At 49.0% G+C, this 18,085-nt stretch overlaps 1 protein-coding gene across 2 annotated transcripts in view; it reads left to right on the forward strand.

Annotated features, from left to right (window-relative positions):
• LOC307214789 (uncharacterized protein) overlaps positions 1 to 4,743 on the forward strand; it is a 91,619-nt gene extending 86,876 nt beyond the window's left edge. For both annotated transcript variants that reach the window (XM_079973795.1, XM_079973796.1), the window contains one exon: positions 340 to 4,743. In XM_079973795.1, the coding sequence (XP_079829921.1) occupies positions 340 to 1,514 (1,175 nt within the window). In that variant the 3' untranslated portion in view covers positions 1,515 to 4,743. The remainder of the gene's footprint in view (positions 1 to 339) is intronic.
• The last annotated feature ends 13,342 nt before the right edge of the window (positions 4,744 to 18,085 follow it).

Genomic DNA, 18,085 nt, shown 5'->3' on the forward strand with positions numbered 1-18,085 from the left:
ATTCTCTCTTAATAATATACAATCTGTAAATTTTATATCAACTTTCCGCAGTATAACATAACACACTGACAAAAGTCAAGCTAAGCAAGTTGTGCTTCCTTTTTCTGGTTATTCCGCTATGACTTTTGATAGAATACAGATAATTGCATTCTTCATTAAATTATCTTTCCATTGATACATAATTTTGTGGTATTACTCTAAACAAAGTCATGTTACGAGCCATCAAACATCTGAAATATACTTTTTTCCCAAAAGGCTTCCACAATTTTGGCCACTACTCCCTTCAGTTCTTCTTGATTTGTTCCTGAGGCTCTAATCCCTTTTTTGTCTCCATTGCAGATTTTGATAAATTGGAAAACAAGAACAAGGATGAACATGACAAAACCCCCAGAGAGGAGAAGCCACGCAAAAATTTGGAGTATGGAGCGAGCTGCAGTCAGAGCTCCCATTCCACTTCCCAACAAAGAATTATCATTGGAAAGAAACCCTATCAGTGCATGGAATGTGGAACGAGCTTCAGTCAGAGCTCCAGTCTCACTAAGCATCAGAGAATTCATACAGGGGAGAAACCCTATCAGTGTGGGGAATGTGGAAAGAGCTTCAGTTACAGCCAAAGTCTCACTTGCCATCAGAGAATTCATACAGGGGAGAAACCCTATCAGTGTGTGGAATGTGGAAAGAGCTTCAGTCAGAACTCCTCTCTCACTTCCCATCAGAGAATTCATTCAGGAGAGAAACCCTATCAGTGTGTGGAATGTGGAAAGAGCTTCATTTACAGCCACAATCTCACTTCCCATTGGAGAATTCATTCAGGAGAGAAACCCTATCAGTGCTTGGAATGTGGAAAGACCTTCAGTCAGAACTCCTCTCTCACTTCCCATCAGAGAATTCATACCGGGGAGAAACCCTATCAGTGCATGGAATGTGGAAAGAGTTTCAGTCAGAACTCCTCTCTCACTTCCCATCAGAGAATTCATTCAGGAGAGAAACCCTATCAGTGTGTGGAATGTGGAAAGAGCTTTAGTATGAGCTACAATCTCACGTCCCATCGGAGAATTCATACAGGGGAGAAACCATATCAGTGCGTGGAATGTGGAAAGAGCTTCAGTCACAGTTTCCATCTCACTTCCCATCAGAGAATTCATACAGAGGAGAAACCCTATCAGTGCATGGAATGTGGAAAGAGCTTCAGTCAGAGCTCCTCTCTCACTTCCCATCAGAGAATTCATACAGAGGAGAAACCCTATCAGTGCATGGAATGTGGAAAGAGCTTCAGTATGAGCTCCTATCTCACTTCCCATCAAAGAATTCATACAGGGGAGAAACCCTATCAGTGCATGGAATGTGGAAAAAGCTTCAGTCACAGCTCCAGTCTCACTTCCCATCAGAGAATTCATACAGGGGAGAAACCCTATCAGTGTAGGGAATGTGGAAAGAGCTTCAGTCAGAGCGCCAATCTCACTTCCCATCAGAGAATTCATGCAACGGTTGGAAAAACCATTATCCAGCTTTAGGAGCCAGGCAAATCCGCACCTTGTTAACCAGGCCTTTGCCTAATTGACATCTAATGCCCTTTTAAAATGTGGTAGTGAGGCGGGTTACAGATGTATATTATGTGTTTTTATATTATCTTTTTATGTTGTAACAGTCCTGAGACATGTGGGAACAGGAGTCGACTTTTAGAGGCTGAGGGGTTTTTGCCCCCCTATGATATATTTGAGGGGGGCACCCCCCTGTTGGGATTCAGAACTTACAGGGTTAAGATGTTCTGAGTGATGCCTCACATTCTGACGTCAGTTTTGGAAGGTGGGAGGAGCTTTTTCCTTACTTGTCTCTGTGTCTTCGAGAGAGACAGCAGCCATTAGCCATGAGTGCTAGAAGTCCGGGAGAGTTTATCTGAGAAATGCTGAGTTGTAAATATTCTGCTGCAATAAAGGACTGATAAATAAGCACACTAACGCTTCGTGTGTTTGCATGGATTTGAAGCAACAGTTGTTCCGCTCTGTTTTACTCTGCAAGGCGAAACCGGAGAGACGCAGATCGGCGCAGCTTGGCTGAGGAGCGTGCCGGACCGCTGTAAACTGCAGCTTAATTGGGGTTGTAAACCAATTAAGCTTAATTATCTAACAGGTTATGGACCTAATTACCGCCATAAAAGCTGTTGCTTTGAAGTCAGCTGGGTCAGCTGGAGGTCGCTACCGAAAGCGGAGGTCTGCATTCTGAGGCAGAGGAGCTGAGAGCTGAGAGCAGCTGAGAATCGCTTCTCCAAAGACAGGTGCCGGAGGCTACTGCTACGTGAGTAAGCTGGGGCACTGGGGGAGAAGATGGCACAGTTCCAGAAGCATGGCTTTAAGCTTAAGCTACCATGTGAAAAGCTGACGCGTGAAGGCTGGTTGCAGTGGAGCTTCCACGTAGAAATTCTTCTCGTGGGGACAAACCTTTGGGAAGCAGTACAGCCACAGAAAGCGGCTGGAGCAGCTACAGAGCTGAGTGAAGCTGAAGAAATGTCCAGATAAGCCCCAAAGAGTTGCGTGGGAAAGCAGAGACCAGTCCGGTCTCCAAGGCAACAGAGGAAGTTGCTTCTACTGAAGCTGACAAGGTCCTGAACAAGGGGGAGTTGGTTGACGTGGCAACCAGAGAGAACTGCTGCAGACGCCCAGAGGGAGGTGGCAGCGAGACTTTTGTTGCTATGGCAATGTTTGAGGACAGCTCTGAGAGAGACACTGAGCTCTGCTTTGTAATCGACTCAGCAGCGAACCGCAACTTGATTCCAGAGACCCCTGCTGTCGAGATGTGGAATTGCAAGGCAATTCCAGCTGGGAAAACTGTTCTGTTTGCAGATGGGGAAAAAAGAAATGTAACTAATGTTGCAAAAATCTTTCTTTCTGTTTTGCAGGAGGAGTTGGAGGTTTGCACTGTACCAGGGATGCATCACTGTCTTTTATCTGTCCCTTATTTGTTAAAAAAGGGGTTTAAGTTTTCTTTTGAGAATGATGCTTGTACAATCTACAAAGGAGGGAAGCAGCTAGTCAAAGTTAAAAAGGGGCAGAATGATCTCTTCATTCTTAAAACGCCTCTGGAGGGTGAGGGGAAGGTTGAGAGAGCACAAGCCCTGCGTGCTACAGTTCCCACTCATGTTTCATGTGCATGTGTTTGGCACAAGAAGACAGCTCATAGTTCTCTTGAAGAACTACAGGTGCTACCTGAATGCACCAAAGGCTGTAAAATTCCTGAATGTGGAAGTGCTATAAATTGTGAGACTTGCAGACAGGCAAAGGTAAAAGGGTGCAGTTACCCAAAGGTGGAGAGGGTAACCACAAAACCTTTTGAACTTGTGCACATAGATCTGTTGGGTCCCATGAAGGAACCAAGTCTGGGAGGGGCCAGGTTTCTGCTGACGATGCAGGATAGTTTTTCGCAGAACTCCTGGACTCATGCTCTCAAATCCAAGGAAGATGCAGCACAGCTGATTAAAAGTTGGATTGAGGAGGTGGAACTAAGGTTCTCCACCAAAGTGCAAGCAGTCACTAGTGACAGAGGTGCGAAGTTTACTGGGTCTGCTTTGCAGAAGTTCTTTCAACAGAAAGGGATACGTCACAAAGTGACTTCTCCTCAACAGAGGGGAGTGGCAGAGCTCAGGAGTGAGGCTCTGGTTAAGGCTGCACAGGTGATGCTGACTCTGGGTTACCTCCAAGTTTTTGGATGGAGGCAATTAAGTATGTGAGCTTCACCTGGAATCAGATCTACAATTCAGTGGTAGGTGACACACCTCATTTTATGTTGCACGGCAGGAAACCCCAGATTCACTTTCTGCGTTCTTTTGGGTCAATTGCATCTGTGCCGGTGCCTAAGGCTTTGCGAGGGCCAGGTGAACCCAAGTTCCAGAAAATGATCTTCTGTGGGTATGAGCCGGTTTCTAAAGCATGGAGGTTTGCGTACCCATCAGGTGATCAGAGTAAGCTGCTGATCAGTAAACACGCTGAATTCTATGAGCAGGATGAAAGGTCAAAGACTCCTGCCAGACATGATGTTCTTTCAGAATGTCTTTCTGATTCAGAGCAGGAAGGTTCTGATGAGGAGGAAGGAGAGGCTGAGTCTGCTGATGACGATCAGCTCACTGACCAAAGTCAGGAACAGGATGGGGCATCTCCACAAGTTGTAAAAAGAGAGCCCAAGAGTGAGCCTAGTTCTCCTGTTAGCGTAATGCAGAGGATTCGAAGACGCTTTAAGTCAGAGGGGGAATCCCGGGATGCAGAGGACACACCTGCTGGCCACAGTGAGTCAGAGGAAACACCTGAATTTGTGCCCAGGCGGTCCAGTCGCACAACGAAGGGTATTCCACCTGAAAGGTATCAAGCCACAGGTGCGTGGGTAAGTTTCGCACAGTGCGAATCTGAGAGTTGTGAGGATGTTCCACAGATGCCTGACAGAAACGCCAGGAGAGGGCGCAAGGCATTGGGGAAGGGATTGATCTCACAGAGGTCTGCAAAGGTACATCCACAGGTCTCGTCAGAATGCAAGGCAAGAGGGGGTGTGGGGATTCAGAACTTACAGGGTTAAGATGTTCTGAGTGACGCCTCACATTCTGATGTCAGTTTTGGAAGGTGGGAGGAGCTTTTTCCTTACTTGTCTCTGTGTCTTCGAGAGAGACAGCAGCCATTAGCCATGAGTGCTAGAAGCCCGGGAGAGTCTATCTGAGAAATGCTGAGTTGTAAATATTCTGCTGCAATAAAGGACTGATAAATAAGCACACTAACGCTTCGTGTGTTTGCATGGATTTGAAGCAACAGTTGTTCCGCTCTGTTTTACTCTGCAAGGCGAAACCGGAGAGACGCAGATAGGCGCAGCTTGGCTGAGGAGCGTGCCGGACCGCTGTAAACTGCAGCTTAATTGGGGTCGTAAACCAATTAAGCTTAATTATCTAACACCCCCCAGTTGATAGGCATTGCCATTCCAATGACCTGCATGCGTCATGTGATTGTGCAAGGCAGGCCTTACCTGGCCCCCCACCAATATTTTATTCAAGTTGGCACCACTGAGTTGGGTAGTATACAAATTAAATAAATACATAAATCACCTTCCTTTGCACATGTTTCAGCTTCTCAATATCCATATTTGTCAGGGGCTCAGGAGCAGAGGCACAGGGAAGAGAGGAAATGGAGAGCGAAGGGGAAGAATCTGAGGGCAGCGTAGGAGAAGATGACAGTGGCCCGAGAGATTCCATGAGCCTCTCCAGCGAATCGGAAGATTCACAGAAGGGGCCGATGGCCAGGGCAAGGGGGGTCCCAAGGGGGACACTCCAGAAGCAAGGGGCCAGCGGGGACTCCCAGAGCAGCAGTTGGAGATCAGGACCAGCTTCCCCACCAGAGCGTAGTGGGGGGGAAGAGTCCCAGGTATCGGGGCCAGAGTCTCCACCAGCAGGGAGAGAAGATGAGTCAGGGCTGACCACGCCTCCATTGGAGAGTCAGGGAACGGAGGGGAAGTCAGGTCCAGCTAGCCTCCCGGAAGAGGGAAGCAGTGACAGAAGCAGTGTAACGGTCAGGAGGAAGGTCACTGGCTGGGCGCGAGCGCCAAGTTCAAATGTACAGGCGCGCGGGACAGCAGAGAACCCGGATTGGGAACCAGGTCCTAAAGCCCGCCGGAGGCAGGGGGAGGAGTCAGGGGACTCAGCGTCAGAAGAGTCCAGAAAGGGGAATGCCCCAGTGGACAGGAGGACCCAGAGGAGGAGAGAGCAGAGGAAGAGGTGGAGCAGGGCTAGAGTCTTAAACTGGTGTCAGAGGGGAGGAGATTCAGACGGAGCTTCGGCGGTCTAGGGTTTAAGACGTAGAGCTGCGCGCCACGGCTTTGAATTAGAGACTGAACTTCAATACAGACTTTTGTATATAACAGCGATCTGGCGTTGGTCCTCTGTGAGCTGGGACCTTGGGCAGCTCTGACAGTAAGCTCCGTCTCCGTAAGAAAATTAACCCTCGCAGCGTGAGTGGGTGCAGCGGGGGGGGCAAAAACTCGGTGTTTTGCGAGCTCACGAAGATTGGCAAAGATGACTACAGAGGAGAAAGTAAAACAGCTGCAAGACGCAGTCACGAGGCTTTCCATGGAGATAGGAGCATCCAGGAAGAGGGAGGAAGAAGCACTAGCGCTCTGCCAGGATCTGCAGACCAGGTGGGAACGTTTGGGCAAGGAGGGACTGCCAGGACCTAAGCCAGAGGGAGTTGGCCTCGGGAAAAGGGGGGGCAGCATCGTATCCCATTTCGACGGGAACCTGCAGCAGTATCCTAACTTCAGAGCAGACATAGTGTTCGCGCTCAATTTGCTTCGGAAAGACTTTAGAGATGAGGAGGAGAAAGTAGGCTTCATAATAACTCACCTGCACAGGGAAGCTAAAGCGTGGCTGCGCAATCTTTGGCGCGACAATGATCCCGCCCTCCAAAATTCAGATGCCTTTATTAAGGCTATGGACGCTTGTTTTAAATCTATAGTGGATGTGGACGTTGCCAGGAGGGAAATGCATGGATTGAAACAGGGCAAAGCCACTGTGAGACAATATCACTCCCGCTTTTTTACGTTAGTAAATGCGCAGGGCTGGGACAAGAACTCAGCTGCAGTCAGAGATCTGTTCTGGGAGGGGCTAAATGGGGCCGTGAAAGATGAGCTGGCGAGGGGGGAGAGACCCAACAACACCTCAGAAGTCGTCCAAAAAGCGCTGGCAATAGGGGTGCGCCTGGAAGAACACCCTTGGAGGAGGGATGAGGGACGTATGAAAAGCACACCAGCCAGAACAACTCCTTTCCTACCTAGAGAGACAGCGCGCGCGCAGTCCACGCCTCCACTGGGGGGAGGAGAAGAGCCGATGGAGATAGGTGGTGCCAGGGCTCAGACAGCAACCAGAGCCCAAACACCAGGAGCAGTCAAGGCGAAGGCTCCTAGAGGGAACAGGAAGTGCTACATCTGCGACAGTGCTCAGCACATGGCCAAAGAGTGTCCCCAGAGGCTCCAAAGGCACACTGCAGCCTCAGCAACAGTAAAAGGAGCAGCTCAGCAGGGGGAACAGCTGCAGGGAAACGACGGAGTCTGGCTGGAGACAGAGGCACTGGGGCCCAGCCAGGCGAGTCAGTGAAGCAGTCCCCAGGGATTTTACAGCCCACAGACCCCCTCCCGCCCAAACCAGTGGTGCAACTCACCGCATCACTACAGCTCCCCAATGGACTCACCATGGAAGTCCCTATTACCATTGACTGTGGTAGTAATGCAGACTTTATAGGAGTGGATTTCATCAAGCAACATCGCATAGCGCTCTTACCAGCCACAATGCCCCTGAACGTCGTCACGGTCGATGGTAGAGAGCTACTGGGAGGACAGGTGGTACAGCAAACACCGCCAATGGTGATGCAAATTGGAAATCACCGCGAAGTCATCAGCTTCAATGTCACCCACCTGTCGGACACGCCCATAGTATTGGGCATGAGTTGGCTGGACAGGCACAGCCCGGCATTAGCATGGTACCAGCGTCAATTGACCTTCTGCTCCTCCTACTGCGCAGAACACTGCATCCTGACCAGCCAGGAAGATGAGGGGCGAGAGGATGAACCACAGCTACACTTGGGCATGCTGCAAGCGGTGCCCGACAAGTACAAGGCGTTTTTGGAGGTCTTCTGCGAGAAGGATGTGGACAAGCTGCCTCCCCACAGGCCCTACGACTGCAAGATTGACCTCCTGCCGGGGGCGACGCTGCCGACTGGAAAACTGTATTCCATGTCTGAAGACGAACTGCAAGAACTCAGGGAGTTCATAGATCACAACTTGAAGCGGGGATTCATCCAAGAATCCAAAGCAGTGGGGGGCAGTCCCATGTTTTTCGTGAAGAAAAAAGGCACGCCCCAAAAGAGGCTTGTAGTTGATTACCGGGTCATAAATTTGAGGACGAAGCCCACGGCATTCCCCATGCCCAAGATCGACGACCTGCTTGCGACGGTGCGGAAGGGACGCATCTTCACCAAGTTGGATCTGCGAGGGGCGTACAACCTTATACGCATGCGGGAGGGCGACGAGTGAAAGACGGCCATGTTTACGCCTTTAGGCACCTATGAATACAGAGTTATGCCGTTTGGCTTGCAAAATGGCTCCCACTGTTTCCAAGCCTTCATGCACCACGTGTTAGCGGGACTCCTCTACAAGAAGTGCGTCTGCTTCCTGGACGACATTCTGATCTCGGAATCGCAGGAGACTCACGAGAGGGACGTCAAGGAAGTTCTGCAGAGACTACGGGAGCACAGACTTTACGCCAAACTGGAGAAGTGCCAGTTTGACATGACGGAGGTGGATTTCCTGGGCTACAAGCTGTCCGACAAGGGACTCGCCATGGACAGCGCCAAGGTCCGCTCGGTGTTGGACTGGAAGAGCCCACGCAATCGGAAGGAGGTCCAGAAGTTCGTCGGCTTCGCCAACTTCTATCACAAGTTTATCAAGGGATTCGCGATGGAGACGGCGGCCATCATGGACACCCTCAGCTCCAAGAAGAAGTTCGTCTGGACGGACCAGGCGGAGCGGTCCTTTCAGAAACTCAAGCGTCTCTTCGCGTCCGAAGAGCAGCTGCTACACGTAAACCCCAGCAAACCAATGAGGGTTGAAACGGACGCCTCGGACAGAGCCGTGGGGGCGGTCCTGTTGTAGCAAGATCTGCAAGGGGACTGGAGGCCGTGTGCTTTCTACTCCAGGAAACTCAGCAAGTCGGAGCAGAACTACACCATCTGGGACAGGGAGTTGCTGGCCATTCATGCAGCCTTCAAGGCGCGGCGGCACTTCCTCATCGGAGCCAAACACACGGTGCAGGTCCGCATGGACCATAAGAACCTGGAGTACTGGCTCACGGCGCGGTTCCTGAACCAGAGACACATCTGCTGGGCGGAGTTCTTTGCGGATTTCGACTTCAGGATAGAATACATCCCGGGAGACAACAACGTCATGGCGGATGCGCTATCCAGGAAGCTGCAGTATCTCGAGGAAGCGGCACCGGTGGCAGCCAAACACATTTTCGCACCGAAAGCGTGGGCATGCGCTTCAGCCACCGTGGACCTGGACGCGTTACGTCGCGCGCTGCAGACGGATTCCTTCGCACAATCCAAGATGGAGGAGGTGCGAAGAGGCACAGCGAAGGACGACAGGTTTCAGACGCCGGGGACCGCACCAGACCCGCTCAGCGAGGCGCCCACGAAGAGGGGGTCACCGAGGGCGGCACCACTCAACGAGGTCACAGAGATTTTAGACTCGAGATGGGGGGAAGAGGGGGTTGAATATCTCCTAGCCAGGGAAGGTACCCCGGCCAGCGCCAACAGGTGGGTGCCTTACTATGCGGTGGAGGAGCACTACCTCAAAGACGAGTTTCATGCACTATTCCCACACAGACCCATGCCGGCAGATTATTTCGATGAATATCTTTTCACACCCACACTTTCAGCCAGCACGTTCCAGGGGTTCTCATCAGCTGAGGAAACGGCACCAGAGACTAGCTCCCCAGAGGGATCAATCTCAGGGTTTGGCACAGACCGCTCTTATTGGTGGGAAGATCAACCAGAGGTGGGGTGGAGCAGGGAACTGCCGAGCGGGCCCTCGCACGCAGCGTCACCCGAGGCAACGGGGAGAGGGGGACATGGACGTGTTGGGGGAGGATCCAGGGTTCGAGCACACCTGCAGAGAGATGGAAGCAGAGGAGATCGACGTCGACGATCCCATTGCGGACTGGCCGGATCCAGCCGGCTGGCTGCACACCGGGGGGGAAGAACTGTATCCTGCACTCACCCCCACAGCACTGGAGCACCCGGAACCCACACCAGAAGAGGGGGAGGGGGGAAGGGGGGCTTCGAGGGGGGGATGGATGTCAGGGGCTCAGGAGCAGAGGCACAGGGAAGAGAGGAAATGGAGAGCGAAGGGGAAGAATCTGAGGGCAGCGTAGGAGAAGATGACAGTGGCCCGAGAGATTCCATGAGCCTCTCCAGCGAGTCAGAAGATTCACAGAAGGGGGCGCCGGTGGCCAGGGCAAGGGGGGTCCCAAGGGGGACACTCCAGAAGCAAGGGGCCAGCGGGGACTCCCAGAGCAGCAGTTGGAGATCAGGACCAGCTTCCCCACCAGAGCGTAGTGGGGGGGAAGAGTCCCAGGTATCGGGGCCAGCGTCTCCACCAGCAGGGAGAGAAGATGAGTCAGGGCTGACCACGCCTCCATTGGAGAGTCAGGGAACGGAGGGGAAGTCAGGTCCAGCTAGCCTCCCGGAAGAGGGAAGCAGTGACAGAAGCAGTGTAACGGTCAGGAGGAAGGTCACTGGCTGGGCGCGAGCGCCAAGTTCAAATGTACAGGCACGCGGGACAGCAGAGAACCCGGATTGGGAACCAGGTCCTAAAGCCCGCCGGAGGCAGGGGGAGGAGTCAGGGGACTCAGCGTCAGAAGAGTCCAGAAAGGGGAATGCCCCAGTGGACAGGAGGACCCAGAGGAGGAGAGAGCAGAGGAAGAGGTGGAGCAGGGCTAGAGTCTTAAACTGGTGTCAGAGGGGAGGAGATTCAGACGGAGCTTCGGCGGTCTAGGGTTTAAGACGTAGAGCTGCGCGCCACGGCTTTGAATTAGAGACTGAACTTCAATACAGACTTTTGTATATAACAACAACCTGGCATTGGTCCTCTGTGAGCTGGGTCCTTGGGCAGCTCTGACAATATTTTTTATCATTTTTAATATTTAAAATGCCCTTCATTTGAAGATTTCATAACAGAAACATACAGGATGAAAGCATGGCTTTCCCAAAAACAAGTCTCTTGGTTCATGTGGGAACCAATGACACTGCAAGCAATAGCCTCCAGAAGATCAAAAGAGATTATGAGGCTCTGGGCAGGAAATTGAAGCAATTAAATGCACAAATTGTCATCTCATCTGTCCTCCCAGTTGAACGACGTGGCCCAGGGAGAGAGGGGAAAATAGTGGAAGTGAACAGCTGGCTTCGCAAATGGTGTAAACAGGAACGGTTTGGATTCTTAGATCACGGACTGCAGTTTCTTGAAGATGGACTTCTGGCAAGCGATGGGCTGCACCTCACAACGGTTGGGAGGAATGTTTTTGCCAAAAATCTCAGAAACCTCATCAGGAGGGCTTTAAACTGACTAATGTGGGGGAGGGAGACAGTGCTCCTGAAGGTAGGAGTCTATCAATTGATGAAGATGATCATCTAAATGTCATAGACCGAATGGAGCAAACAGCACGCAGACCTAGTGGTGGGAGGAAAAAATCCTTAAATAAGAGACACGGGGGAATGATTAATGGACTTCAATGTCTGTACACTAATGCGCAAAGCATGGGAAATTATCAAGATGAGCTTGAGCTCTTGGTACAGCAAACTAAATATGACATAATAGGCATCACTGAAACCTGGTGGGATAAGTCCCACGATTGGAATGTAATAATGGAGGGATACAATCTATTTCAGAGAAACAGACCAGACAAGAAAGGAGGAGGAGTGGCGTTATATGTCAGGGATGTGTATACCTGTGAAGAGATCCAAGATTTAGAACCTCAAAGCCAAAGTGAGAGCATTTGGGTCAAAATTAAGGGAGAGAAGAATAACAGGGACCTCATTGTGGGAGTTTACTATAGATCCCCAAGCCAAACGGAGGACATAGATGATGCCTTCCTGGAACAGCTGGCCAAGCATGCAAAAGGAAGGGAGATAGTAGTAATGGGGGACTTCAATTACCCGGATATTTGTTGGATGTCAAACTCAGCCAAGAGCATAAGATCAAACAGATTCCTCACTGGCCTTGCAGACAACTTTATTGTCCAGAAAGTGGGAGAAGCAACAAGAGGAACAGACATTTTAGATCTGGTCCTAACCAATGTTGATGACCTGGTTGGTGGGGTAGAAGTGGAAGGATCATTAGGCGCGAGTGATCATGCTCTTCTGAAGTTTACTATACAGCGAAAAGGAGCAGCCAAGCATACTAGGACTCAATTTCTTGACTTTAAGAAAGCCGACTTCATAAAACTTAGGGAAGTACTGGGTGAGATCCCATGGACAGTAATACTAAAAGGAAAGGGAGTTCATGATGGCTGGGAGTTTGTTAAGAGGCAGATAGTAAAAGCACAACTTCAGGCAATACCAATGAGACGGAAACATGGAAGGTGCCTAAAGAAGCCAGGGTGGCTATCTAAAGAACTTTTAACTGAGTTAAGATTAAAAAAGGATGCGTACAAAAAATGGAAAAGGGGGGAAACCACCAAAGAGGAATTCAAACAAATAGCCAGCACGTGTAGACACAAAGTCAGAAAAGCTAAAGCACAGAATGAACTCAGGCTTGCTAGAGAGGTTAAAAGCAACAAAAAAGGCTTTTATGGGTATGTTCGTAGCAAAAGGAAGAACAAAGAAACCGTGGGGTCACTCAGAGGAGAAGATGGTGAAATGCAAACAGGGGACACAGAAAGGGCTGAACTCCTCAATGCCTTCTTTGACTCAGTCTTCTCCGATAAAGAAAACAACGCCCGACCTGAAGAATTTGGAGCAAATGATTCAGCAGAGGAAACACAGCCTAGAATAACTAAGGAGATAGTACAAGAATACTTGGCTAGTCTAGATGTATTCAAGTCTCCAGGGCCAGATGAACTGCATCCAAGAGTATTAAAAGAACTGGCAGATGTGATCTCAGAACCACTGGCAGTCATCTTTGAGAATTCCTGGAGAACAGGCGAAGTCCCGGCAGACTGGAGGAGGGCAAATGTTGTCCCAATTTTCAAAAAGGGGAAAAGAGAGGACCCAAATAATTACCGCCCAGTCAGTCTGACATCAATACCAGGGAAGATTCTGGAGCAAATCATTAAGCAAACAGTCTGTGAGCACCTAGAAAGGAATGCTGTGATCACCAATAGTCAGCATGGATTTCTGACAAATAAGTCATGTCAGACTAACCTGATCTCGTTTTTTGACAGAATTACAAGCCTGGTAGATGAAGGGAACGCAGTGGATGTAGCCTACCTTGATTTCAGCAAGGCATTTGACAAGGTGCCCCATGATATTCTTGTAAAGAAGCTGGTAAAATGCGGTCTTGACTATGCTACCACTCAGTGGATTTGTAACTGGCTGACTGACCGAACCCAAAGGGTGCTCATCAATGGTTCCTCTTCATCCTGGAGAAGAGTGACTAGTGGGGTGCCACAGGGTTCTGTCTTGGGCCCGGTCTTATTCAACATCTTTATCAACGACTTGGATGATGGACTCAAGGGCATCCTGATCAAATTTGCAGATGACACCAAACTGGGAGGGGTGGCTAACTGGACATGAGCCAACAGTGTGACGCGGCAGCTAAAAAAGCCAATGCAATTCTGGGCTGCATCAATAGGAGTATAGCATCTAGATCAAGGGAAGTAATAGTGCCACTGTATTCTGCTCTGGTCAGACCTCACCTGGAGTACTGTGTCTAGTTTTGGGCACCACAGTTCAGGAAGGACACTGACAAGCTGGAACGTGTCCAGAGGAGGGCAACCAAAATGGTCAAAGGCCTGGAAACGATGCCTTATGAGGAACGGCGACGTGAACGGCAGCCTTGTCCTATGCTCGGTAAGGCTTTGTTTTTACTATCTGCTTTGGCGGGTTCTAAGGGCCCTAAGATGCCTTAAGGCGTTTATTTTAGAAGTTTTATGGTTTATGGTTCATATTATTTCTACTTCTCCCATAAATCTGCAAGAAACCACGGCAGATAAAGATAAACACGGCAGATAAAGACTGTTAAAGGGAGTAGGGCTCATTAACAGCACAACCTGCCCTGACCCTGCAATTTTAAGAAATCCTCTCCCTATTTTTCTTGCCGACATGAGAGGGAAGAAACGCTGCAGGCAGCATTCCAATGAAGCTACGAGCACGGCCAAAAAACAGACAAATATCAGGGATTTCCTGCCTGACAATGACCTAAATGAGATCTGTAGAAACTTCCCTACAGCAAACAGTTATGAGGCCCTTGCTCCCAGCACTACTCATGAGGAGCCTGCCGGCATTGTGGACAGCCCACAACTAGCCTCGAGCCTGTGTATGAAGGAACAGATGGAACAGACTCTTGAGTCCCTGCAAAAAACTTCACCTGAATTACCCCAGCCACCAGCCCAGTTAAACAAGGACCGAGAGGCACTGGAACTGCTAATCTGCCAGACTGAGTTGATAACACATACCATCACCAACCTATATAAAAGGCTGGATGGGATTGAAAAGAAGCTCGAAAAAGTCTTTGGCTTGCTCAGTTGCCCCCCCCTCACCTCCTCAGCTTAACAATATTGCAAGCCCTGCTCACCCCTGCTCAACTGCGCAGGCTAACCTTGCACAAAAACAAGTGAGATGCCTGCCCAACCAAGTACAAAACTCAAGTCTGCAACTCCAGAACAGCAAACCTGCAGTACTGGTGGGAAACCACCCCTTGAATCACAACAAATGGGCGGATAAACATTCGGTCGCAAATTCCCTGTCCCAACTGCTGGGGCAGACACTACGCCCCGTAGATATCGTGGACATCTCATGGCTGCCTTCTGGACATTATACGAGACGTATGGTTATTAACTTTAGATCTGCCCACTGCGTTGCAAAGATTCTAGGACTAAGAAACCGTACAAGAAAATGGCACATCTATTTCACATGGGTATTCACCAATCTGACCCGCACACCGCTATGCACCAGGATAGGTGCTGTCTGTGCTAATGCCGGGCCTGTGCGCCATAAAGAACAAACAGTCGGGGGAATGGAGCCAGGACACATTTCCCCTCAGAGAGTGGCAAGCCTGCCCGCAAATGACGTAATTGATTTTCTACACCCCCCGCTTGGTACCCTGGTCTCTACGTGCAACGAGCCTGGTATTGGACTACCCAAGCAAGACCAGTTTGAAATGCTCTCGTCCTCATATGCCTCGATGCCGGAATTGGAGGCTTCCATTATTTTAAGCCCAATACGCAATCAAGATCCACAGCATTTGTCAAATTTTGACCCGCTAGCAGTACCGACACAAGATTCAGCTGTTGACCTGCTACCTGTACAGCCTATACGGGTCGGCAAAGCCCTCGCTCTGCAAAAACCAGCTGAACATCATGATACATCAGCTGATCATCATGATATTTGTAATGGTGTCATCGAAGATCCTCTGGGCCAAATCAACCTATTGGCCCCCCAGTTAAAGCCATCACACCTACCTAGGGACCAGCGACCTCAAACCTAGAACCACCAAGCAGAGCAGAAGGAGGAGGAGCCTAACTCAGGAGCCCCAAACCACCGGAAAAGAGATTGCCTGCCACTATTTCCACCATCACCCTATTTCCACATTCTATCTTGGAACGTGGCGGGGTGGTTATCTAAGCAGGGTGACGTCGACCTTCTGGATTTCCTTACAAAATTTCAGATTATTTGTCTACAGGAGACATGGTGTCTAGATCTCCATGTCCCTTCTCTTCAGGGATACAAAGCCTTTGCTACCCTTGCGATAAAACCAAATTTCCGAGGCCGACCTAGTGGTGGCTTAGTCACTTTTGTTTCCATCAAGCTAAAGTGCAAGGTCCGGCAACAGCAGTGGGTGAAGAGTAACAACCTACAAATCCTACTTATTTCTAGCAGTGAAGGAGGAGATTTCCTCTGCTTTAATATATATATCCCTCCCATAGGCACCCCTTCCCAGTCGTCACAAATCTGGGAAGATTTAGAGCTATGTTTGGAGAAGGCTGAACTAGAATTCCCTGGCATGGATATCCTGCTGGCAGGTGATTTCAACGCCAGGATAGGAAACGACATTAATATGTACTGCTCTAAATCCCAGTTACTGCCAGAGGCAGATTGGTTTATTCACTGGTCTTCTGACGATAAGGTCTTGAATAAGGCAGGCATTACTTAATGGAGACTGCCTTCAAACATAATCTGTATAATTTGCATGGTACCCATATGGACAGGTCAGGGGGTTTCTTTTCTTTCCTTGGGCCTAGAGGTGCGAGCGTTATTGATTATATCCTGGTCTCCCCAAAACTTTTGGAGAGGTCACAGGGCTTTAGGACTTTCAACAGAACTGAGAGTGATCACCTCCCTATATCAATCGCACTAATTCCCCGTGGTTTGGAGGATCCGCAACACCGTAATCACTGTGCAGACCCACCTCTAACTCTGGCCCTTCGTAGGCATAAATGGAACAGCGACCTGGAATTCAAAATCAAACTACACCTGCATTCATCAGATTTATTGGCCCTGAGAGACCAATGTATTTTATCTAATTCTGACCCCTTTTTAACATTTCAGCAGGTCTGAGAGTCGCTCCTCCCACTACTTACGAACTCCAACCCTCCCAAACAACAAAATAATTCGAGGGCCTGGTTCGACAAAGACTGTAGGAATCTAAGATCTTTGCTTAGGAAATTACAAAATAAGGTAAAACAGGAAGGGACCCTGTCCTCAGTGGAAAACCTGCGCAGGTGGCGCTCTCATTATAAAAATACTCTAAAATTTAAGAAATCCCTCTATAGAAAGGAACAATGGGAGGCACTCGACAAGGCAATCAAATTGCGGGACGATAAAAAGTTCTGGGAAATAATTGCTCAGGGAGTCTCACCCAAAGGGAAAATTGTAACCAATAGTATTTCATCTAACTTATGGTACCAACATTTTTCCCGGCTATATTCAGCTCCAAACATTGCTAAACCGAGCCATCTTCCTCCTATTAAAAACGATCTATTAATGGGCTGGGATCCTGTTACCAAATCAGAATGTTTACAGCTAATTAAAACACTCAAGAATGGCAAAGCTCCCGGTGAAGATATGATTCCTCCTGAGGTGCTTAAACTAAATGCCCAGTGGTGGGCTGCTTTTTTGGCCCAACTTTTTACGGCAATAAATGATACATGCAAAATCCCAGAAAACTGGAAACCGAGCCTGGTAGCCCCCATCTCTAAGAAGGGAGATCCCCAAGACCCCTCAAACTATCGCCCCATAAGTCTCCTGGACATTGTGTATAAACTTTACACTCGCCACCTGCTAAATAAATTGGTTGACTGGGCTGACCACTCTAACTTGTTTAATCCGGAACAGGCAGGGTTTAGAAAGGGCCATAGTACAATAGGCCAATGTTTGGTACTACAGACAATGATAGATAAGTATACAAAGACACATAAGAGCAAACTTTTTGTGGCTTTTGTAGATCTCACATCTGCCTTTGACTCAATCTGTAGGGACAAATTATGGCAAAAACTATATGACACAGATATTGATAGACGACTTCTCAAAATACTTAGAGAGTTACATTCAGACACCACAGTTAAAATCAGAACTGGGATGTCAGGCAACTATACTGACCCACTGCCACTGGGGAAAGGGGTTAAACAGGGCTGTTTGTTAGCGCCGTTCCTCTTTAATTTCTATATAAACGACATTGTTCAACATATGGCAAAGTATAAGTCATCAGCTCCTGCCCTGGAAGGCAAACACCTGAATATACTGCTATATGCTGATGACATGGCGGTCATGGCACTCACTCGAAGGGGCCTACTCAGCATGCTGGAGGGACTCGCAGCTTATTGTTCCCAAAACTCTCTAAAGATAAACTATGATAAAACAAAAATTGTGGTATTTACTAGAGCTCGCCACACATTTAGATGGTCTCTAGATGAACACAAAATTGAACAATGTCTCCTCTTTAAATATCTTGGTATCACTTTCCAAGCTACATCTAGCTGGCTTGCCCACTTCAAGACTGTAGCCCTTCTAACACGTAGGACAATTGGTGCTCTGCTCAGCTTTTTTTATTCGAGGGAAGGGCAACTGGTGACCCCGGCACTAAAAACTTTTGTTGGAAAAGTGATTCCACAGATGTTATACGGAGTAGAACTATGGGGATGGAATCAGAAGCTGTTAGAACGGCTTGAAATCTTCCAAAATTTTTATCTCAGAAGAATTCTAGGCCTCCCTCAGAGTACTCCGGCAGCTCTCCTAAGAGTGGAAGTAGGATTACCTTCTGTGTCTGCCAGGGCCCACTTAAGATTCCTGTGTTTTTTCACCAACCTCATAGATGCCCCGAACACCTTATTGGCTAAACAAGCCTTTGTATCATT

This window comes from Podarcis cretensis (genome assembly GCF_951804945.1).
Source record: "Podarcis cretensis genome assembly, chromosome: 4".
Lineage (NCBI taxonomy): Eukaryota > Metazoa > Chordata > Lepidosauria > Squamata > Lacertidae > Podarcis > Podarcis cretensis.